This window comes from Kogia breviceps, chromosome 7 (assembly GCF_026419965.1).
Source record: "Kogia breviceps isolate mKogBre1 chromosome 7, mKogBre1 haplotype 1, whole genome shotgun sequence".
NCBI lineage: Eukaryota > Metazoa > Chordata > Mammalia > Artiodactyla > Physeteridae > Kogia > Kogia breviceps.
The window spans coordinates 75,592,715-75,611,157 of record NC_081316.1 but is presented as its reverse complement, the minus strand read 5'-3'; the positions used below and the strand labels follow the sequence as shown (position 1 = coordinate 75,611,157).

General features: G+C 45.1%; 1 protein-coding gene across 19 annotated transcripts in view; it reads right to left on the bottom strand.

Moving 5' to 3' along the window:
• Positions 1 to 885: 885 nt before the first annotated feature.
• The window catches only part of IRAG1 (inositol 1,4,5-triphosphate receptor associated 1), a 166,083-nt gene continuing 148,525 nt past the window's right edge, over positions 886 to 18,443 (bottom strand). For 18 of the 19 annotated variants that reach the window (XM_067038619.1, XM_067038616.1, XM_067038614.1 and 15 more), the window contains 3 exons: positions 12,225 to 12,344; positions 10,767 to 10,895; positions 2,713 to 5,802 (listed from right to left, as the gene is read on the bottom strand). In XM_067038619.1, coding sequence (XP_066894720.1) covers positions 5,559 to 5,802; positions 10,767 to 10,895; positions 12,225 to 12,344 — 493 coding nt within the window. In that variant the 3' untranslated portion in view covers positions 2,713 to 5,558. Of the gene's footprint in view, positions 968 to 2,712; positions 5,803 to 10,766; positions 10,896 to 12,224; positions 12,345 to 18,443 lie in introns of those variants that run through there. The other variant, XM_067038618.1, reaches the window with a different exon arrangement.

Genomic DNA, 18,443 nt, shown 5'->3' with positions numbered 1-18,443 from the left:
CCTTTACATAATAACTCTCTCTTTGATAACTTCTCATATTCTGGTAGGTGAAAATTCAGTTTAGACTTCCTCTTTTTTGTTTGATGAATGTGAGATTTATCTGCACTGTGCACAAGCAGTCTGCACTCTCTGTTTCCCCTGCTAGAGGTTCAGTGGTTTATCTTCCATGGCAATTATGGAATTCTGGCTTGAGAGCAATGCCTTGGGCAAAGGGTTATTCGTTTTCTCTGAAAGGAATGTCATTTATAGGAATAGTGTATGGATAACTAGTTCTTTCCCGTACAAAAGTTATTGGTCATAAAGTTAGATACTGGTGTGGAAGATACCAATAATGAAAGGAGAATCTGCTCTGCACAAACATAGAGAGCTTCTAAGGGACCAGGGGTATATCCCTTAAATAGCTGTAGTTTAGACCTCATTACTTGGGTGAGCACAAGACCTAGGCTATGGGGACCTCAGAAATATACATGACTCCTCTATCACCATGGAGCCAGAGAGACAGGAAAGCAGAAATTGTGTTCTCTTCGTCATTATCCTTAAACCTAGCATCACACCTGAAAGACAGTTAGCCTTCAAGCATTTGCTAAAGTATTACAAAAAGGAAGAAGGAAGGAAGACAGGAAGGGAAAGAAAGAACCAGAAAGGGTCTCCCTACTGAAAGTCAACCACACCATGTAACATAACAGGAGTGATGTCTCACGTTCAAAAGTCCCAGGGATTGGGGTAGAGGGTACATCTTGAGGGGAAGCATTTTAGAAATTTTGTCAACCACAGTTACCTACCTTTGATTGGATCCCGATTCTGCTTTCTAGGAGAAACTCTCATGTCCCATGTCCACCTTCATTGGATAGAATCTTCCTTGGCCACATTTGTAGTGGGAATTAGGGAGTACGGGCTCCTTGGGGGTAGCACAGCTTGTACAATCTGCTTTCTGCTGACATAAGCTTAGGATCCCAAAAGTTGTTTTCTAACTTAACAATCAAAGGAGTTTTTAGTCCTGGCTTGATCTCTGTACAATAAATACAATTCTCTCACAAACTTAGGTTTCTGATCTATTTGCTTCCATTGGATTCCATGTGCAATAATCACACCCCAAATCCTTTCCCAGTCACAATTCTCAGGATGTATTTCTTTTTCTCAGCCCTATGCTCCCCCCTCTTTAATTTAGTGGTGGCTACCCTGAGTTCATTAGAAACCACAGATGAAAGGGCCATATTCTTAATCTGGCCTTTACCATAGGGCTGCTCTGATCTTAATTCAGCTGAAAAGTTTTATTGCTTCTTTTTCACTCAAGCTCTTTTCAGTCTGTTTGAGGTTTAGAAGCAGTCAGGTTTTCTAAGCCTCAATCTAAGAACTCTATATCCTTTTTCCTTTCTGTTTCCAAATAGCCATTTCTTTCCCAAGTACTTCTTTTTCTTGCAATACCTCTCAAAAGGCAGCCAATAAAGGTTCACACACTCCAACACTCTGATTCTTTCCAGTCACTCCTCCTAGAGCTATAGGCTGCCCATGGACTGTCTTTCAAGTTACCATGGGTATGATTTTACCAAATATTTTTGTTTTCTTCACAACATAGGTCACCATATTTCTAGTCCCTGATATCAGTGTTCTGGTTTCCTGCCACTTGACTGCTAAGCCAGGGTCTCATATTTTGAAAATCTGTTGTTGAAGTACCCTGTTTCTGGTTCTGTATGCATTAGTTGGGGTAGGCTAATGGCTATAACAAACATTCCTGAATTTCAGTGGCTTAATATACTAAAATTTTATTTCTTGCTCATGTCACAGTTGAATTCTGTGAGCGCCCATTCAAAGACTTAGCTTCTACCTGGTGGTCCCACCAACTTCTTGGGCATCAGGTCCTCAACTGGATGCTCTGAATTTGGCAGGCAGAAGGGTGAATATTGAGGATATAAAGTTCTGGGCAGGAGAGTCTATGTAGGAAATTGGATCTGGAAGGTCTGCATTCCCTTGCCCCTAGCTGCAAGAAAAGACTAAAAAATATAACTAGGGACTTCCCTGGTGGTCCAGTGGTTAAGACTTCACCTTCCAATGCAGGGGGTGCAGCTTCCATCCCTGGTTGGGGAGCTAGGATCCCATATCCCTCGCAGCCAAAAAACCAAATCATGAAACAGAAGCAATATTGTAACAAATTCAACAAAGACTTTAAAAATGGTCCACACGGAAAAAAAATCTTAAAAAAAAAATCTAGATGTGGAAATCAGACTGGTGAAAACTTAACAGTCTCTATCACAGCAAAATGTATGAATTAAAACAAAAAACAAGAAACAACAAAAAACGAGGTCAGGAAGATACAGGAAACTAGGATCAGGAATGAGGACAAGAAGGAGAGGAACTGATCCAGCCCCTGCGAGGGAGCCCATAGTGACCCGAGGGCTGGGGACTTCTTCGAGGCACTGTTATCCGAAAGTAGATTCTAATTCAGGGTTTGGCAAGGTTGTGGCCCAGCTCCACAAAATGAGGAGGCATTCAGCTGCTGCCAAAGGTTTGGAAATGTGCTTTTATTTTCAAACTCAGGTATGTGACACTCTATATTTCAAGGCTAGCACACCTGTGTGAGCTTTAACAACATTAGGAGCTGACAGCCAGTGATACACAAATCCAGCATCTCCCTCTCTACTTACTCGGCCAGACTGTACACAGGGAGCAATACAGAGTCCTAGGGCCAAGCAGAAATGTCAGACCTCAGAGGCATTTTGAAGGGAACTTTTATTTCAGATCAATATCACTGTTGGAAATACAGGGCCTGTTTCTGTCCATTTCACTGCTGCCTTGGCAACAGTTCCAATCGCCTCAGGTCATCTTTGCTTTTCTTGAAGAAATAGGAGTCCTTTTTCAGGAATGCTCTTGGAAATGTGGTTACTCTTTCGCTCCTTTTTGTCCTCAACCTCCCTTTACTCACAGAGTCGTTTGGCTGAGGGCCTCGACTGGAAGCATTCTTGCAGGCCTTTCTGTGGAGCAGCTGGAGGGGCAAGAGCTCACTGCAGCTCCTCTCCTGGCCTTTGTCTCAACAGGAAACAAAAGTGGGAACCCTGTGACCAAGTGGGCGATGGGCCAGCTCAGCCTGGTCCTTCTTCACGGGAGGCTGAGACTGGATGTTGCCAGCCTAGAGTCCTGCCCCACAGCCAGCCTCTCTGGAGCTCCATTTGTATCCTGTCTTTGGCTTTGAGGGCCTAAACGTCCTCCAGTGTATCCAGTCCCCCCTGGAAGAGGCAGGGCAAACCATCCATCCATGCAGCCAAAGTCCGTCTGCCATGATCTGCACCTCTTTACCTTAATGGCACATCCTTGGTCAACCCTGGCTTGGGCTTCTCTCACAGTGGTTTTCTAGCCACTGGAAAGGATGCCCCCCTTAAAACAACAGGTTGTTTTTACAGTGGGGCCTAACCTAGGTGGGTCTTTCTGAAAGGAGTGTTTGCATCAAGCCTAGCCCTTGAGCTTGGAAATATCATTGCTAATCAGGTCACAGAGTAGACTGAAAAATACTGGAATAAGTCGAGGCTAATAAAGATGTTTTTGTTTTCATTGAGTTGGTGGTGGTGATGATGCTGGTGTCGGGAAGTATGAAAAACGTCAGCTGTTCCTAGACTGCTCTCCACCCCCTTGAATGCTCACTTGTTCTCTTGACCAACATTTAATGATACCCTCCCAAGCATCAGCCACCATGCTAGGCACTTACCCAGAGAATGGGTAAGACATGGTTCTTGTCTTTGAGGAAAAATGCTAGGAAAGGCAGACACGTAAATTAGTTATTCTGATACACTATAGTAATGGTCATTAGTAGTAGTAATGAAAATGTTTCAAAAGTGCCAGAAGGCACAGAGAAGGGTGTGACCTATTATGTGGGGTATGGTGGGGAGTTGGAGGGAGGCCATTAAAGGTGTATGGAGGGGATGAGTTTTGCACTTGGTCCTGAGGAGTGACCAGAAGAAAAGAGGAGAGCAGCAGAAGAAAAACTAGTGAGAGAAAACAATTTAGTCTGGGAACCAGAAATGGCTTGGAGTGGCTGAAGGGCCACTCAGGGAAGTGGAACTGGAACGTAAGATGTCCAGTTAGGAGACCTTTGGAAGATGCAATTTAGTGCAGGGGTTGAGAGCACAGCTCCTGGGGCCAGCCTGGCTGGGTTTGACTTCCAGCCCCATGATTTACTAACTGGGTATCCTTGGCAAGTTACTTTGCATTTTTTGTGCTTCAGTTTCCTTATCTGAAAATGGGAAGAGTCATAGTTTTTTATTTTTCTTGAGGACTCAATGAATGAATCCCTATATAATACCTAAGACAGTGTTTGGCTCATAGCAAGTTCCATGTGAGTGTCAGAAACAAATACAAATGTCAACAGCAAAACAAAAGCAACAGCAAAGCCACCACCATAAAACCCACACAGAAACCAGCACCCTGCAGAACTGATGAGGCAAGAAGGCAGACGGCAGCTGTCAAGGTGGAGCAAGAAGTCCAGCTGGTGGTGGGATATGCACTCTCAGTTTTCTGCTGAACGATGGGAATGCTCTGAGACCTACACTTTGGTTGGAAATGCCACTGAAACTGGAACACTGCGGTGGAGATGCACACTTGCATGTGGGCACAGCGAAGCTGAAAGTGCATCGTGTCTCCTCTTTCCCCCTGAGAGGCGGATTAACTGCTCTCAGCCAGAGAGAACAAAGAGGGGATAGACTGTGCTCTACAGCAGCTCAGAATTAGCCCTGGAAATGGAGACCAGCAAGTTTGCCATGGAAGCCATGATTTTCAGTGTTTCTCAAACAGCTTAAGTCCTCGTGGGAAGCTCACTGAACTGGTGCCTGGTGGCTGCCCCCACACCTAGTGAAAATCTGTGGGTTGGCTTTAACCCGAACACACACCCAGAGCACACGTTTGGAGGGTAGCTGGCTTTGTGCATGCGTGTGCTGTGCGTCTGTGTGTGCTCTGTGCATGTGTACAGAGGAATATATGTTCATTTACATCTTCCCATTTCATTTCAAGCACTGAGCTAAAAATCAGCCTAAATGTTTTTCTGAGAAACCTTTCTGACTTCTGTAAAGAGAAACTCTGATTGCAAAGGGGAGAAGAGAAGGCTGAAGGAGTGTCAGTAAGAATGAGATGGGACGTGGGAAGATATTCATGTGAGACTCCAAATTTCAGGTCTGATCCTTGGGGGCAGAGTTAGCCTTTAGACACAATCCTTGCTGATTTCTGATCGATGGCAGAGAGGAAAATGGCGAGGGGGAGGGGGCTTCGCACCGTCGCCTATAAGGAAGGTGTTTTGTTTCTCCCCAGCCATCTGAGCTGGCGCAGACAACTGTCCCTTCCGTTGGAGTTCCCTGGTGAAGGCCACTTCTTTGTCCACTGATGCTTTCTGTTGATCCTCCAAGAACATCAGTTACTGTGTGTGAATAGCTCCCATAGGGGTGCCGAGTGTGAAAGGACCCCTGCTTGTTCCCCTGACGCAGCAGTGGTGTGCCCATGCCCGGGCCTGACACATCATGCTTGGGGAAAGGGCAGCAGGCTGTGCACTGGAGCAGGGCACTGGCTGGGTGTCAGGTTTTCTACTGCTCTGTAGGCTGCTCATGCTGGAGTCCTGAGCTCCACCATGAGTCCCTTTGGGCTGCCGAGCAAGTGGATTTCCCAAGGGGCCCGTCGGCCTGCTCCACACAAGAGTTATAGGAACCGTAGAGCCCCAGCACAACAGTCAAGACCAGCATTGCTGCGGCCATCATCCAGACGACTTGCCAGTGCCGACAGAGTTTGGGATACATGACTTGTAGGAAATGAACCAATTCTTCAAGTTTGCTGTCAAATGAAAGACATAGGTGGGGGGTTTAGTATATTGGGCACATATACGATGCCCAGAACTTCCATCTGGAATACTCTCCGTGTTGTCTTGAGCCGTGGTTGTCAAACTCAGCTGTGCATAGAGTTGTTTGGCAGCAATTATTCAAAATACCCCAGGTCTACTGAATAAGAATCTCCAAACATATGGTCTAAGAATCTATAGTTTAAAACTTTTCCCCAGGTGATTTTGATGCCACCAGTCTATAGCCTTTACATCGGGAGAGTCTAGGCCAGAACACTCTACTTATTTGTGTGATCGTTCATCCATTCGCACATGCCCTCATCTACTCATGAGATGGTCATCGATATCTGAACTCTCCCAAGCCCCAAGATACCAGGTTGGCTGACCCATTCTCCCATGCATCCAGACAGGACCGACAGCTTTTCTGCACTTAGTGGTATCAGTGATCAGTTCCGAGTTCTAACCTGTCCCCGCCTCCATGTTCAGATGCATAATTTGTTGTCCTCAGTTCCACATCTGACTGTATCTAGAGTGGAAGGACTGTGATAAACTAACTCCTAGAAGACTCTCAATGTCGAGTAATAAATTACTCGACAAGTAATTCAAGGAACCAGATCAATCTCAAGAGCTCACTTCAAACTGTCCCAGGGGCCTCCAGAGGACCCGTAGCCTCCAGCAACCTCTGGGTGACTTATTCAAGATGTTTTCTCAGCCCTATTAATCTTCATTCCCAAATAACCCCTCCTCCACTTTCTCTGCTCTCTCCACACTTTTCTCTTCCCTCTCAACTCTCTCTTTTCTCTCTTCCCTCCTTCCCTTTCATCCCTCCCCCTGTTTTTTGCCTGCTTCACTCCACTTTTTCCTCTTCCTCTTTTCCCAGCTGCCTTTCAATTTTTCCACTCTTTTTTGTGGCTCCTTGAAAAGACATTTGGTCAGATGGTCTGCTTTGAAGAGTCCATTCTTAGAGCTCTCTGGAGAAGCCTTGGACGCATTCATTAAGCTAGAATTTCTTCCTGTTTCTAATCCCGGATCTATTTTAAAAAATAACAGTGAGAATACTGAGGAACACCAAATGGAAGAGGTGAGAAAAGGGACCTGAGGGCTTTCTGAAGATCCTGAGGCTCACACAGACATGAAATATGCAGACCATTTGCTGAGAAGCAGAGAGCTCTAATTCAGAGCTAGGTGCCTGACAGTGGTACAGAGACTCAACACATACTCTCCGAAGAAAGGGATCAGATGCTCAGGGTGCCTGCCTTGGATGCTTAAAGCACTGGTTGGTTTCTCTTCCATGTGGGACCCACTGATGATTGTTTCAGAAAAATTAAGCAAAGCGAAACAGTGAGTACATGAGCTGAGATGAAAATCATTGGCTACTTTCACAACTTTTGGGGAGAGAGAATTTGGAAATGGAAACTTAGTTTCTTTCAGCCCCATTTAGTTTCTTTAATTTCTATTCAGATACAACTGGATGCTAAGACACAGTCTTTCTTTTGGGCTGTATTTCTGGGCTCCAAAACAAGCTGCTGGAGCAGGGAGAATCCCACTCTCACCCCATCCTTAAGTGGGCTGGCAAAGGAGGAGGGCAAGATCTGGCTTCGTGACCCTTAGCTGGTTACTCATTTCCAGCCTACAAAAGCTGTTAGAAATGGAGTTAGATTAGAAATAGAATTCCTTTGGAAATCAATTTTTGGTTGTTCTGAGTTCTACCTCCTCCTCCGTTGGGAGGGGTGAGGTTGCTGCCCCCTCACCTGGGCCTGGAGAGAGGGGCTTCGGAGATGCTGCTTGGCCAGCTCGATATGTTGCAATTTGGGGGCACAGTGAGTAGACTGTGTGTGACTCCCACCTGAGAGATGTGAAGAGTGAGAATCTTGCTGAACTGCTTGGTGGCATCAGAGCAGGGGGCCACAGTACGGAAAACCATCCTCCCACCACTGGTGGGTCAAAGGTGCATATTTCATCTTAACTGGATGTAGTCAGGAGAAGGAGGGCTGGCATGAGATGTCATAGACCCTGCCTGGAATAGCTACCTAGAAGCTGAGCGTGGAAGGTATACTTCCAGCTGCCCAAGGACCGAGAGAAGGATTTTAAGTAGCTGGCCAGAAGAGCTGCATTCGACCTCATAAGGGGACCTGCAGTTGAGAGATCCTCAGAAATGGTGTGAACACGTGTGAGCTGGGGGATAGGAGGGGTGCTTTTCTCTGAAGGTCCCATAAAACACCACACTGAACAAAATCAGAAGGTCAACCTTAAATGCCTGCTCAGGCCTGGAACCCACTCACAATAAGACCAGTCAGGTAATACCTTTCCTACCCCTTTTCCCAACGTTAGCTCTGGAGAGGTCAGGCGCTGCATTAGCAAAGCTGGGGTGGAGGGCAGGAGTGATAGAGAGCAAGAAGTCAGCTCTGTCTCCACTGTACGCTTCCTTCCTGAAGCAGAGTGGAGCTGGAGGCCAGGGGGTATGAGGAGAAGTTCAGGCTTTGGACTATTTCAGGGAACTGGCCATTTTCATTGCTGAAGTGAGGTTATTCTTGGGACTTAAACTTGACCAGAGGACTTCTATTTTCTGAGAGTTATTGGAAGAGTAAAGGAGTCTGCCTAATATCATCTCAACCCCCAAAAGCCAGTGTGAACAGACAGTGGGAGAAAAGACAACAGTTCCCTGTTGCATCTTACGAGTCTCACTTGTTCCATGCATTACCTAAATGTCAGAAGAACTGTGTTCTGAGTTTTAATATGGTTAAGATATTGGGTTGATTCACCCAAAGTTCACTTAAGCTGATCCTCCAGAAAGTAATATTGACAGCAGATTATATTATTACATATTATTATAATAGAGGAGAGATTCAGATAAAAAGACTCTAGTGTTTGATGTTGAATCTCTTAAATAAGGGGTCAGCTGCTGGGGTTAGCCCAGTGTTTTTAAAATGCACTAAGTAGGACATGGAACTTTTAACAACCTTAGACCTTGTTTGTTAGTGAGATGCCAAAATTTCACGGCGGGTGGGGGGGGGGCGGAATCATGCTTGAGTACAGGGGCCTATAGGCAACTGTGTATGTAAGGGATTTGAGAATGAATAGATTGCCTGGCACTGAACACAGCAGCTCTCGGGGCTAGTCTGGCTTTGGTGACAGGTGAGGAAGGGACCCTGTAACTGTGGCTGGGCAGTTTCTATGATAGCAGTGTCTGTCATTATAGAGAAGATGATGCCACACTGCTGGACCTGAACAGGTGAAGCTACACCATGTGCTGAAGGCTAAGGACCCATCTCAGGGCTGTGCTGATGCCTGGTATCCACCACCTGAGGTACAGGCATGTTCATAAGACCAAGAAGTGAATCTGAGAGGGAGCAGAAGTTGGGAAAGAGAACGAGGCCTTTCAGGATCCGCAGGACCAAGAGGATACTCTTGGACGATGGATGCAAAGGGCGGCCATTGCCATGTGCTGCTGACCAGGAGCTGGACAGAGGGGAAGCCAGGCACAGGCTCACTTCCTCTGGGATTTCATGAAATGGGAGGGACAATCTCCCAAGATCAGATTAGCTAGATAAGGATTCCAGCCCTGTGCTTTGTAAACCAGACTGTTTATATTTCATGTACTCTCTCTGTTTAGTTCTCTTTTGTTCTTTCTCAGTGTTTGGAAGGATTAGAAGTCCCAGCCTCTGTTTCTGTTTTGAAGGGAGCCAAAGAAAGGGCTGAAGTCCAGGCCTGGGCTTGACTGCATTAAAGGAGAGAAGATAGTCTGGTGGCCTAGAAAACAAAAGCAGAGGACACCCAGGAGGGACAGAAGACCAAGAAGGATAGGAACCAGCCACTTGGAATAGGGACTGTGTTTTCATTGTGAAAACTGGGCTTCTCTCCTTAGGGGAGGTGGTGTGCCCTTGCACAGGTTTGTTTCCAACAGTGAAGCCCTTTCTCCAGCTCTCCCCTTGAACACTGGGGTTGACTCATGCAGGCTGACACCTCTCACTCTGGTTGAATCTTCCACCAACTAGGCTCTCCCAGTCATTCCTATGTGTTTTGAAGCATGTCCATCTCACTTCTAATCCTCATTTTATTACCTTATTCATTGGGTGCATGTGATTTCCAGAGTCTGCCAGCAATGAGGCACAGACACATACCCTGTCTCAAAGGTAGCAGCTGATTAGATTAATTGATCATTGTTGGCTGAAGCTATCCTGGACCCCAAGGTAACCTGGGAGTCTAAAAATAATGATTTTGGTGAAGTGTTCCATACAAAATCAAAATTCAAGACTTCTGGTTTGAATGTACTGACAGAGATAATAGGGCCAGATATAAGAAATTGAGGCCTTCCGTTAAAATCCAGGATGTCGATATGTCGCTAAATCCACAGGGTACAGGTAGGGCAAGATGCAGGATCTACATTACCTTTATCTACTGTTACATATATCTTTCATGACTTAGTGGAAAATGCACTTGAAATACAAAGTATATTAAAAAGGAAAAATCCAAGTATTTCCAAAGCAAAGTGAAAACAATGTCCAGATGACCAAACTTGTTTGATCACCATGGAAGGAACCTGTTGGACACTACCTTTGCCACAAAATTGAGTTCATCCCCTACCTCCCTGTGTTCTCTCTGTCCCAGCTCCCCTCTAGGGCTTCAGGCCAACTTCCTTGACCTTGGCTCTTAAATGGGAATGGTTGGGTAATGAGCTAACTGTGGTCCCTTGCATTTTCTCAGCTCCTGAGAACTGCTGGTTGCTGCCGGCCCAGCCCTTGACAACCCCTGACCCTTCAGCTCTTGTAAACATCCTCTTATTAACTATTTGAGCTCTTTGGGATTTCCTTTGTCTCCTCCTCCAACATGAGTGCCCTCTTGGTTTCTGTTGGCTGCTCCCTTGGGCCCTAGACCCACTACTGGCCTGGACTGGCACCTCCAGCGATGTTGTGCAATGAAATGAATTGGGACCCATTTCAGCAATGGCGAGGGCTCCAACCTGCTTCTCTGCTCCTTTTCCTCTTCCTCAGTTTCTTCTGCCTCTTCAGCTTCCTCAGGGCTCTCGGTCTTCTGTTCTTCCTCCTTCAGGTCTTGAAGCTCTTTGGTCTTCTTTAGACCTTCCTGGTATCTGGGAGGCAACAACGAACAATTGAGTCTGGAAAGGCCCGGGGCGGAGCATCCTTTCCTGAGTTGCTAGAGGAGGCACTGAACATCTCTGATGATTACACACTCACTTCCTGTGGCTCCACACAATAGGAAAAAGCTGGGAAGCTCCACCGCATCCTACGGTGGCTCCTGTCAGGATGATTTCCCCTCACCCCTCAGCCATTCTTCCTGTTTATGTGAAAGTGTGACAAAAGAGACAGGGAAAAAATATGGGTGCAGAGTCTCCTGGCTGGATTCTTCTACAAACGATTTGGGAGGGCTGAGGACTGCATGCTAAGGACTGTGTGGCCTTGGAGCCTCAGATCCTCCCCTGTAAAAAGGAGAGGCTGGCACCCATTGCACGGATGTTGGAACATTTTGAGGAAGTGCCAGGCATATGGCTTGACCTAGGGAAGGTGACACCTGTCACACAGGCTTGTTGGGAAGCTTTGTGAAAGTGAAAGGCACACAGGTTCACAGTAAATGTTCACAAAGCTGATGGCTCCCTTGCATTCTAAGTAGAGAGGACAGGTGTGGGTGAAAAGACAGGCTTTCCAAGAGAAACCCTCTGACTTCCTTCTCCCAGGTTTAATATTACCCTGAACATACTTTTTGCTTGTCCTACAGCTGAGTGTTTAAGGCTAGCACAGTTGGGTTGGGGCAACCCCACCACGGTGCAGGTGGCCACCACACCGAAGCCCACAGGTTCCATGTCAGAGGGAAGCTGTATCTCCCTCAGGAGCTACTGGGAAAGAAGCTCAGGATGTGGTACCTGGTCAGAGGTACTTCTCTACCTGGCTCAGCTGGGGCCTTGCTCAGTATTCTGCCTCATCAGTGACTGACAACTAGCCAAAAGTGCTATTGAAGCTCAATTAGCGAAGGGGGCAGCTGGAAGTTGAGGGGACTCCTTTGACAGGAAGAAGGGATGGCTAAGGCAGTTCCAGGAAGTGGGGCTGCAGCTGCTCCTGGGCACTGCTGGTAGTGGCGTGACTGCTCTGGGCATGTGTCAGGAAGCCTCAGGCACCACCGAGAGGAACCCACCCAGGGCCCCTGATTTCCAGATCATTCTGGTGGCTTTCTGCCTAAAAAAGAGGGCAGCCTAGTTATTATCTAACCACACCCTCTTGCTTTGTTTCCTCCTGTCTTTCCTGTGGAACAGTACTGCTCTTTCCTATGTAGTTCCTTACTCAGGCAAGGAGGTCCCAGGGCCACGGGTTGCTTCCGTAAATCCTCTAAGAGACAGGAAAGGCCCATGGGAAGGTATCTTTTGAGCAATGCCAGGTGACCTCAGGGCTGCTGAAGGCTGACTCACCCCTTCTTGTATGCTTCTTCCTCCATCCTGGCCTTGGTCTCCTGGCTAAACCCCTCTAGGCAGCTTGGAGTCGGCACGGGAGCAGAGGCCTCACAATCCAGGTCCCCGTTCGTCTTCCCACTAGCAAGAAGAAGGAAGTACAGGGCGTCCTTTCAGGGACAGATGGAACTTCTGAAAACCAAACCATGTCTTTGGCCTGTTCCTGGCCGGAAGTGAGGAAACTCATTCTGGATTGAATTTATTTCAATCTTTCTACCTTAAGATTTTATAAAGGCCTTAGTCCATGAATCCTCCTTAGGCCCCCAGACATCAAGTACTGCACCAGCTTGCCTTTTTCCTCCTGCTCTCAAATCCACTTTTATTCTTATTCCAGGAGATGCTCTGAGTGGACAGACAGACATTGGGAGCTCCAGGGCACTAAGAGGAGGAAGATGGAGGTGGACCAAACGTTCAGAGTCATCCCATACCTGCAGTCCATCTTCTGCTTCATTCGTGTAAATATCTACCCAGTGCTAAGTCACAGGCACCTTGTAATGTGCTGGGGATACATTAGAAAACAGAAGAAAAGGTCTTTGACAACACAGAGCACAGCAGGAGAGAATGCCCAAAAAAGGAAAGAAAAAATGTGAAATTAATGACAAATTGTGATAACTTTTTTGAGAGAAACAAACTCTGTGCAATGACAGAAAATAATGAGGAGAGAATCTGCTTAGATTGAGTGGCCAGAAAAGGCCTCTCAGAGATGGAGTAACTGAAGCACAGACGTGAAATATGAGAAGTCAGCCACATCTATAGCAGAGGGAGGATCCTCCCAGGTAGAGGATGAAGGATGTGTGAACACCTCGGGATACAAAAGATGTGGAGATGTTTGAGGAACTGAGGAGGAGCAATGAGGTAAGGGTTAACTTCTGGACAAGATTTTTGATGTTTGTGAGGTATCCAGGTGGAGATGTAAAGTTGGTTGCTGGATATACCAAAGTAAGTGAGAGAAGAGCTCTAGGCTGGAGATATTCAGAATATAGATGGTATTTAAAGCCAGGGGAATGGATAAGACTGTCTGGGGACATAGCATGAGGAAAGATGAGAAGAGGACCCTGGACCAAGCCACAGGCATCTCTGTCCTTAGCTCAGGTGGAGAAGGAGGAGGCTGCGGATGAGCTGAGAAGTAGCAGCCACAGAGGTAAGAGGAGAACCCAGAGAGCATGGAGTCCTGGGAGCTGACAGAGTGTAAGCAGCTTCCTGGGAGCTGACAGAGTGTAAGCAGCTCTTTGCAGGAAACCACCCTCGGCAGGAAGCCCATTTTCTTTTCACTTTAGCAAAGCTATATTGTAACTAATTTTTTTTTTTTTCTGTGACGATTTTTTTTGGGGGGAATAACAGTTTTTACAATGTTGTGTTCATTTCCGCTGTAGAGCAAAGTGAATCAGCTATATGTATACATATATCCCTTCCTTTTTGTATTTCCTTCCCATTTAGGTCACCACAGAGCACTGAGTAGAGTTCCTTGTGCTATACAGTAGTTTCTCATTAGTTATCTATTTTATACATAGTAGTGTATATATGTCAATCCCAATCTCCCAGTTCATCCCACCACCACCCCTTCCCCCCTTGGTGTCCATACGTTTGTTCTCTCAAATAGGTTTATCTGTACCATTTTTCTAGATTCCACATATGTGCATTAATATATGATATTTGTTTTTCTCTTTTGGACGTACTTCACTCTGTATGACAGTCTCTAGGTCCATCCACGTCTCTGCAAATGGCACAGTTTCATTCCTTCTTATGGCTGAGTAATATTCCATCATATATATGTACCACATCTTCTTTATCCATTCCTCTGTTGATGGACATTTAGGTTGCTTCCATGTCCTGTCTATTGCAAATAGTGCTGCAATGAACACTGGGGTGCATGTATCTTTTGGAATTACGGTTTTCTCCAGGTATATGCCCAGGAGTGGGATTGCTGGGTCATATGGTAGTTCTATTTTTAGTTTTTTAAGGAAACTCCATACTGTTCTCCATAGTGGCTGTATCAATTTACATTCTCACCTAGAATGTAGGAGGGTTCCCTTTTCTTCACATCCTCTCCAGCATTTATTGTTTGTAGACTTTTTGATGATGGCCATCCTGACTGGTCTGAGGTGATACCTCGTTGTAGTTTTGATTTTCATTTCTCTAATAATTAGTGATGTTGAGCATCTTTTCATGTGCCTCTTGGCCATCTGTGTGTCTTTTTTGGAGAAATGTCTATTTAGGTCTTCTGCCCATTTTTTCGTTGGGTTGTTTGTTTTTTGATATTGAGCTGCATGAGCTGCTGGTATATTTTGGAGATCAATCCCTTGCCAGTTGCTTCCTTTGCAAATATTTTCTCCCATTCTGAGGATTGTCTTTTCGTCTTGTTTGTGGTTTCCTTTGCTGTGCAAAAGCTTTTAAATTTCATTAGGTCCCACTTGTTTATTTTTGTTTTCATTACTCTAGGATGTGGGTCAGAAAAGATCTTGCTGCAATTTATGTCAAAGAGTGTTTTGCCTATGTTTTCCTCTAAGAGTTTTATAATGTCCAGCCTTACATTTAGGTCTTTAATCCATTTTGAGTTTTTTGTGTATGGTGTTAGGGAGTGTTCTAATTTCATTCTTTTACATGTAGCTGTCCAGTTTTCCCAGTGCCACTTATTGAAGAGACTGTCTTTTCTCCCTTGTTTATTCTTGCCTCCTTTGTCATTGATTAGGTGACCAGAGGTGCATGGGTTTATCTCTGGACTTTCTATCCTGTTCCATTGATCTATATTTCTGTTTTTGTGCCAGTACCATACTGTCTTAATTACTGTAGCTTTGTAGTATAGTCTGAAGTCAGGGAACCTGATTCCTCCAGCTTCGTTTTTCTTTCTCAAGATCGTTTTCACTATTCGGGGTCTTTTGTGTTTCCATACAAAAGGTAAAATTTTTTGTTCTAATTCTGTGAAAAATATCCTTGGTAATTTGATAGGGATTGCATTGAATCTGTAGATTGCTTTGGGTAATATGGACATTTTCACAATATTGATTCTTCTGATCCAAGAACATGGTATATCTCTCCATCTGTTTGTGTCGTCTTTGATTTCCTTCATCAGTAACTTATAGTTTTCTGAGTACAGGTCTCTAACCCCTTTTAAGCCAGGCACCCCCATGCTCTACTCATCTCCAGCTCAAGCACACCTTTAAAATCTTTTAATTACATGATATCTTGCCTAACTTGTTGGTTCTTTCCATAGATCAAAGAGGTAGAAATGAAGAATAAGTAATTAACAGATGACCAGATCTCTTCCCTAGCTTCCCCTTCAGTAATCCCCCAAACAGACCGTGTGACCAAACTGTGTGAAAACGATAACATCTAGAGTGAACGAGCCTGCATGCAGTGGGGGGATGGTGACCACTCTGACCCCCATCCCAATGACTAACTGAGATTACTTCCTTCCTTCCCTTTAAAAGTTTCATGGCTGAGCAGAATCTTTGGAGGTGGTTTTTGGGGACACTGAGTCCACCATCTCCCCAGATTGCCAGCATTCTGATTAAAGCACCTTTCCTTTCTACCATTTGTGAGTAGTGATTTTGTAAGGAGCACGCAGTGGGAACCCCATTTGATAACAAAAGGAGAGCGTATCAAGGAGGGAGCATTAACTGTGTCATGCACACACTTTTGAGAGCCCAAGTCAGATGAGTACAGAAAAGGCACTATTGGATTGGATAACATGGAAGTCAAGAGGAGCTTTGGTTACACGGTAGGAGCAAAGACAGATTGGAACGGGCTGAGGGAAGAATGGGAGGTGAGAAAGGGGAAGACGTAGACAGGAATTTGACAAGGACAGGGAATAGAAGACTGTGTCAGGAGAACACATAGCTGAAAAACTGGGTCAAGGGATGAAAGCACATTTGAATGTGGATAGAAATGATCCAGTAGAGGGGATGAGAGAAAGGGGAGGACCAAAGGAATAAATTCTTTGAAAAAAGAAAGTAGGGACAGGCCTTAGAAAGGTGAAGAAACTTCTCCTTGGTCATAACAAAGGGAGGAAGGAAATGAAGATGGTGAGCTGGGAATTTGGCAAAGGAAGATGAGAGGGATCCTCCTATCAGATAGCTTAAATTTTCTCTATAAAATGGAAGACAAGGTCATCTGCTAAAAGTGAGAGGTAGGGAGGTCTAGGAAGGCTTGAAGAGGGAAGAGAAGGTGTAAGAATTATGGGGTGGAGGTGGGGGGACAAACGTGCTAGAAGACCATAGTAGGATGGCTGACGGTGCTGGGAGCCCATATGAGGTATGAAATCATGAGTTTAAAGGAAGTATCCTGATGGCCATGCCTTCTCTATAAATCCTGCAGCTTACCTAGGTGTCTGGAATCCCAATGGGAGTCTTGTCATGGAGGAGCCCTCAAACAAGGCAGAACAGCGAGCAGAGCTTTTCAGCCAGGACTCTGAAAGATCACAGCTGCCACCCTCCCCGACCTCTCAGACAGGCTTTATGAGTGAGTTTCCTCATTCTTGGCATCAGTTTCCCATGTCTTAGTTTCCCTCAGACCTTGTAAAATTTACATTTCATCAGGCTGGAAACCAAAACCCATTGTGAACAAGAAAGATAACACTCTAAAAATATCAGCTATTCATAACATTTCTCCTTTTTAAAATTACATTATCCACTCCCTTACATGCAATCTTTGCCTAATGTGCAGTTTCCTATTTGTCCTAATGACTGGAACAAGAGCAGAAAAACACAGCTACAGCCAAGGGTAGGGAAAGCAATTATTTAATGAAATATGGTAGGGTGTAAAATGTTTACTGTTATTTCCTGACCCTTAGACTGAGCTTATAGTTCCTTAAATATCTTCTCCAACTACCTGGAATTTTCTCCCTATGCATTTTAAAGACTCTATTCAAATACCTTTTCCTTTGTGGAACTGTTGCTAATGCTTTCCTCTGTCTCACACCCTCTGGTTAAAGTTGATCTCTCCCTCCCTTTATGCCCTCATTGTGCCTCTTTTATAGCATAACTTGGAGCTAGGGCACTTTTATGTTTTATACACATGTCCATCCCTCCACATGACTGTGACTGTAGGGAGACACACTGTGTTTCAGTTTGAATGGTGCTTGGCACATAGTAAGTGCCTTTGTTTGCTGAGTTGTATTGACTTCACCGTGGCTCATCTCATCCCTGCCCGTTAATCTTACAAAACGGGCAGGTCCTCTATGTAAATGACTATTTCCTGAGAACTCAGTGCTTGGGTTGAGCTGAAGGAATCCCTATGCATGCCTATAAACGTGGAGCTGAGCACAGCTTGTGCCCACCTAAGGACTTCTGGGCCAGCCACTCATGGATCTTGGCATCTATTCCTAGCCCATAATCTTGCATGCTTTCTTTTGGGGATGATTAATTAGAATGAGGCTCATTGTTCTCTCATGTCCACTGGGTCAAAAACGTTTGTCATTGTGCTCAGCTCTCGGTAACATGAGGGGCTGTTTAATCAAAATGTGTTTTGTGACCTGCAGATATAGTAGAGTCTATTTTTTCCACATGGTTAACAATATTTGAAAGTGACTACAATCCTTTCCAATGGACAGATCTTACCTTCTCGGGCTCATCTAGGTCTCTAAGTCACCTCCACTGCCAAGGCTCCCGTAGACAAGCCCAGCCTGGGGGACCTGAGCTACAACAGCTTCCTTAATCTCTTACTCAATCCCAGGTTTCTGGGGTCCACTACTAGTTGATTGAGGGCTAATCCATTCCAGAATACTACCAGCAATGGGGAGTTGTTTACTGTATATATTTAATGTCATATAAAACCTTTAAGCAATTTATCTTGAGGGCTCCAAAAGTGTACCAAATGGTTATTTTACAAATTATAGTGAAAATTTGCTCTGTGATATAGCAGTATAATGGCCTCCCTTATGAAATCAGCCCTGTACACAATTCACATCTATGATGGTGCCAATCCCTCAGTGAATGGCTTTGTGTACACCCTCTGCTCCCAATTTTCAAAATTGCTCTTAAATCCACTCTCTCCTCACCAGTCACACTGAACTTCTTTCTGTTCTTCCAGTTGAGGGTCTATTAAGAGGTTAAGCACATGAATTCTGCTATCTACTAGCTGTATAACTTCAGGCAAGTGGTGATTTCACTGAGTTTCAGTCTCCTCATCTATAAAATAAAGATATTAATAGTATACCTGCCTCATGGTATTATTGTAAGGATT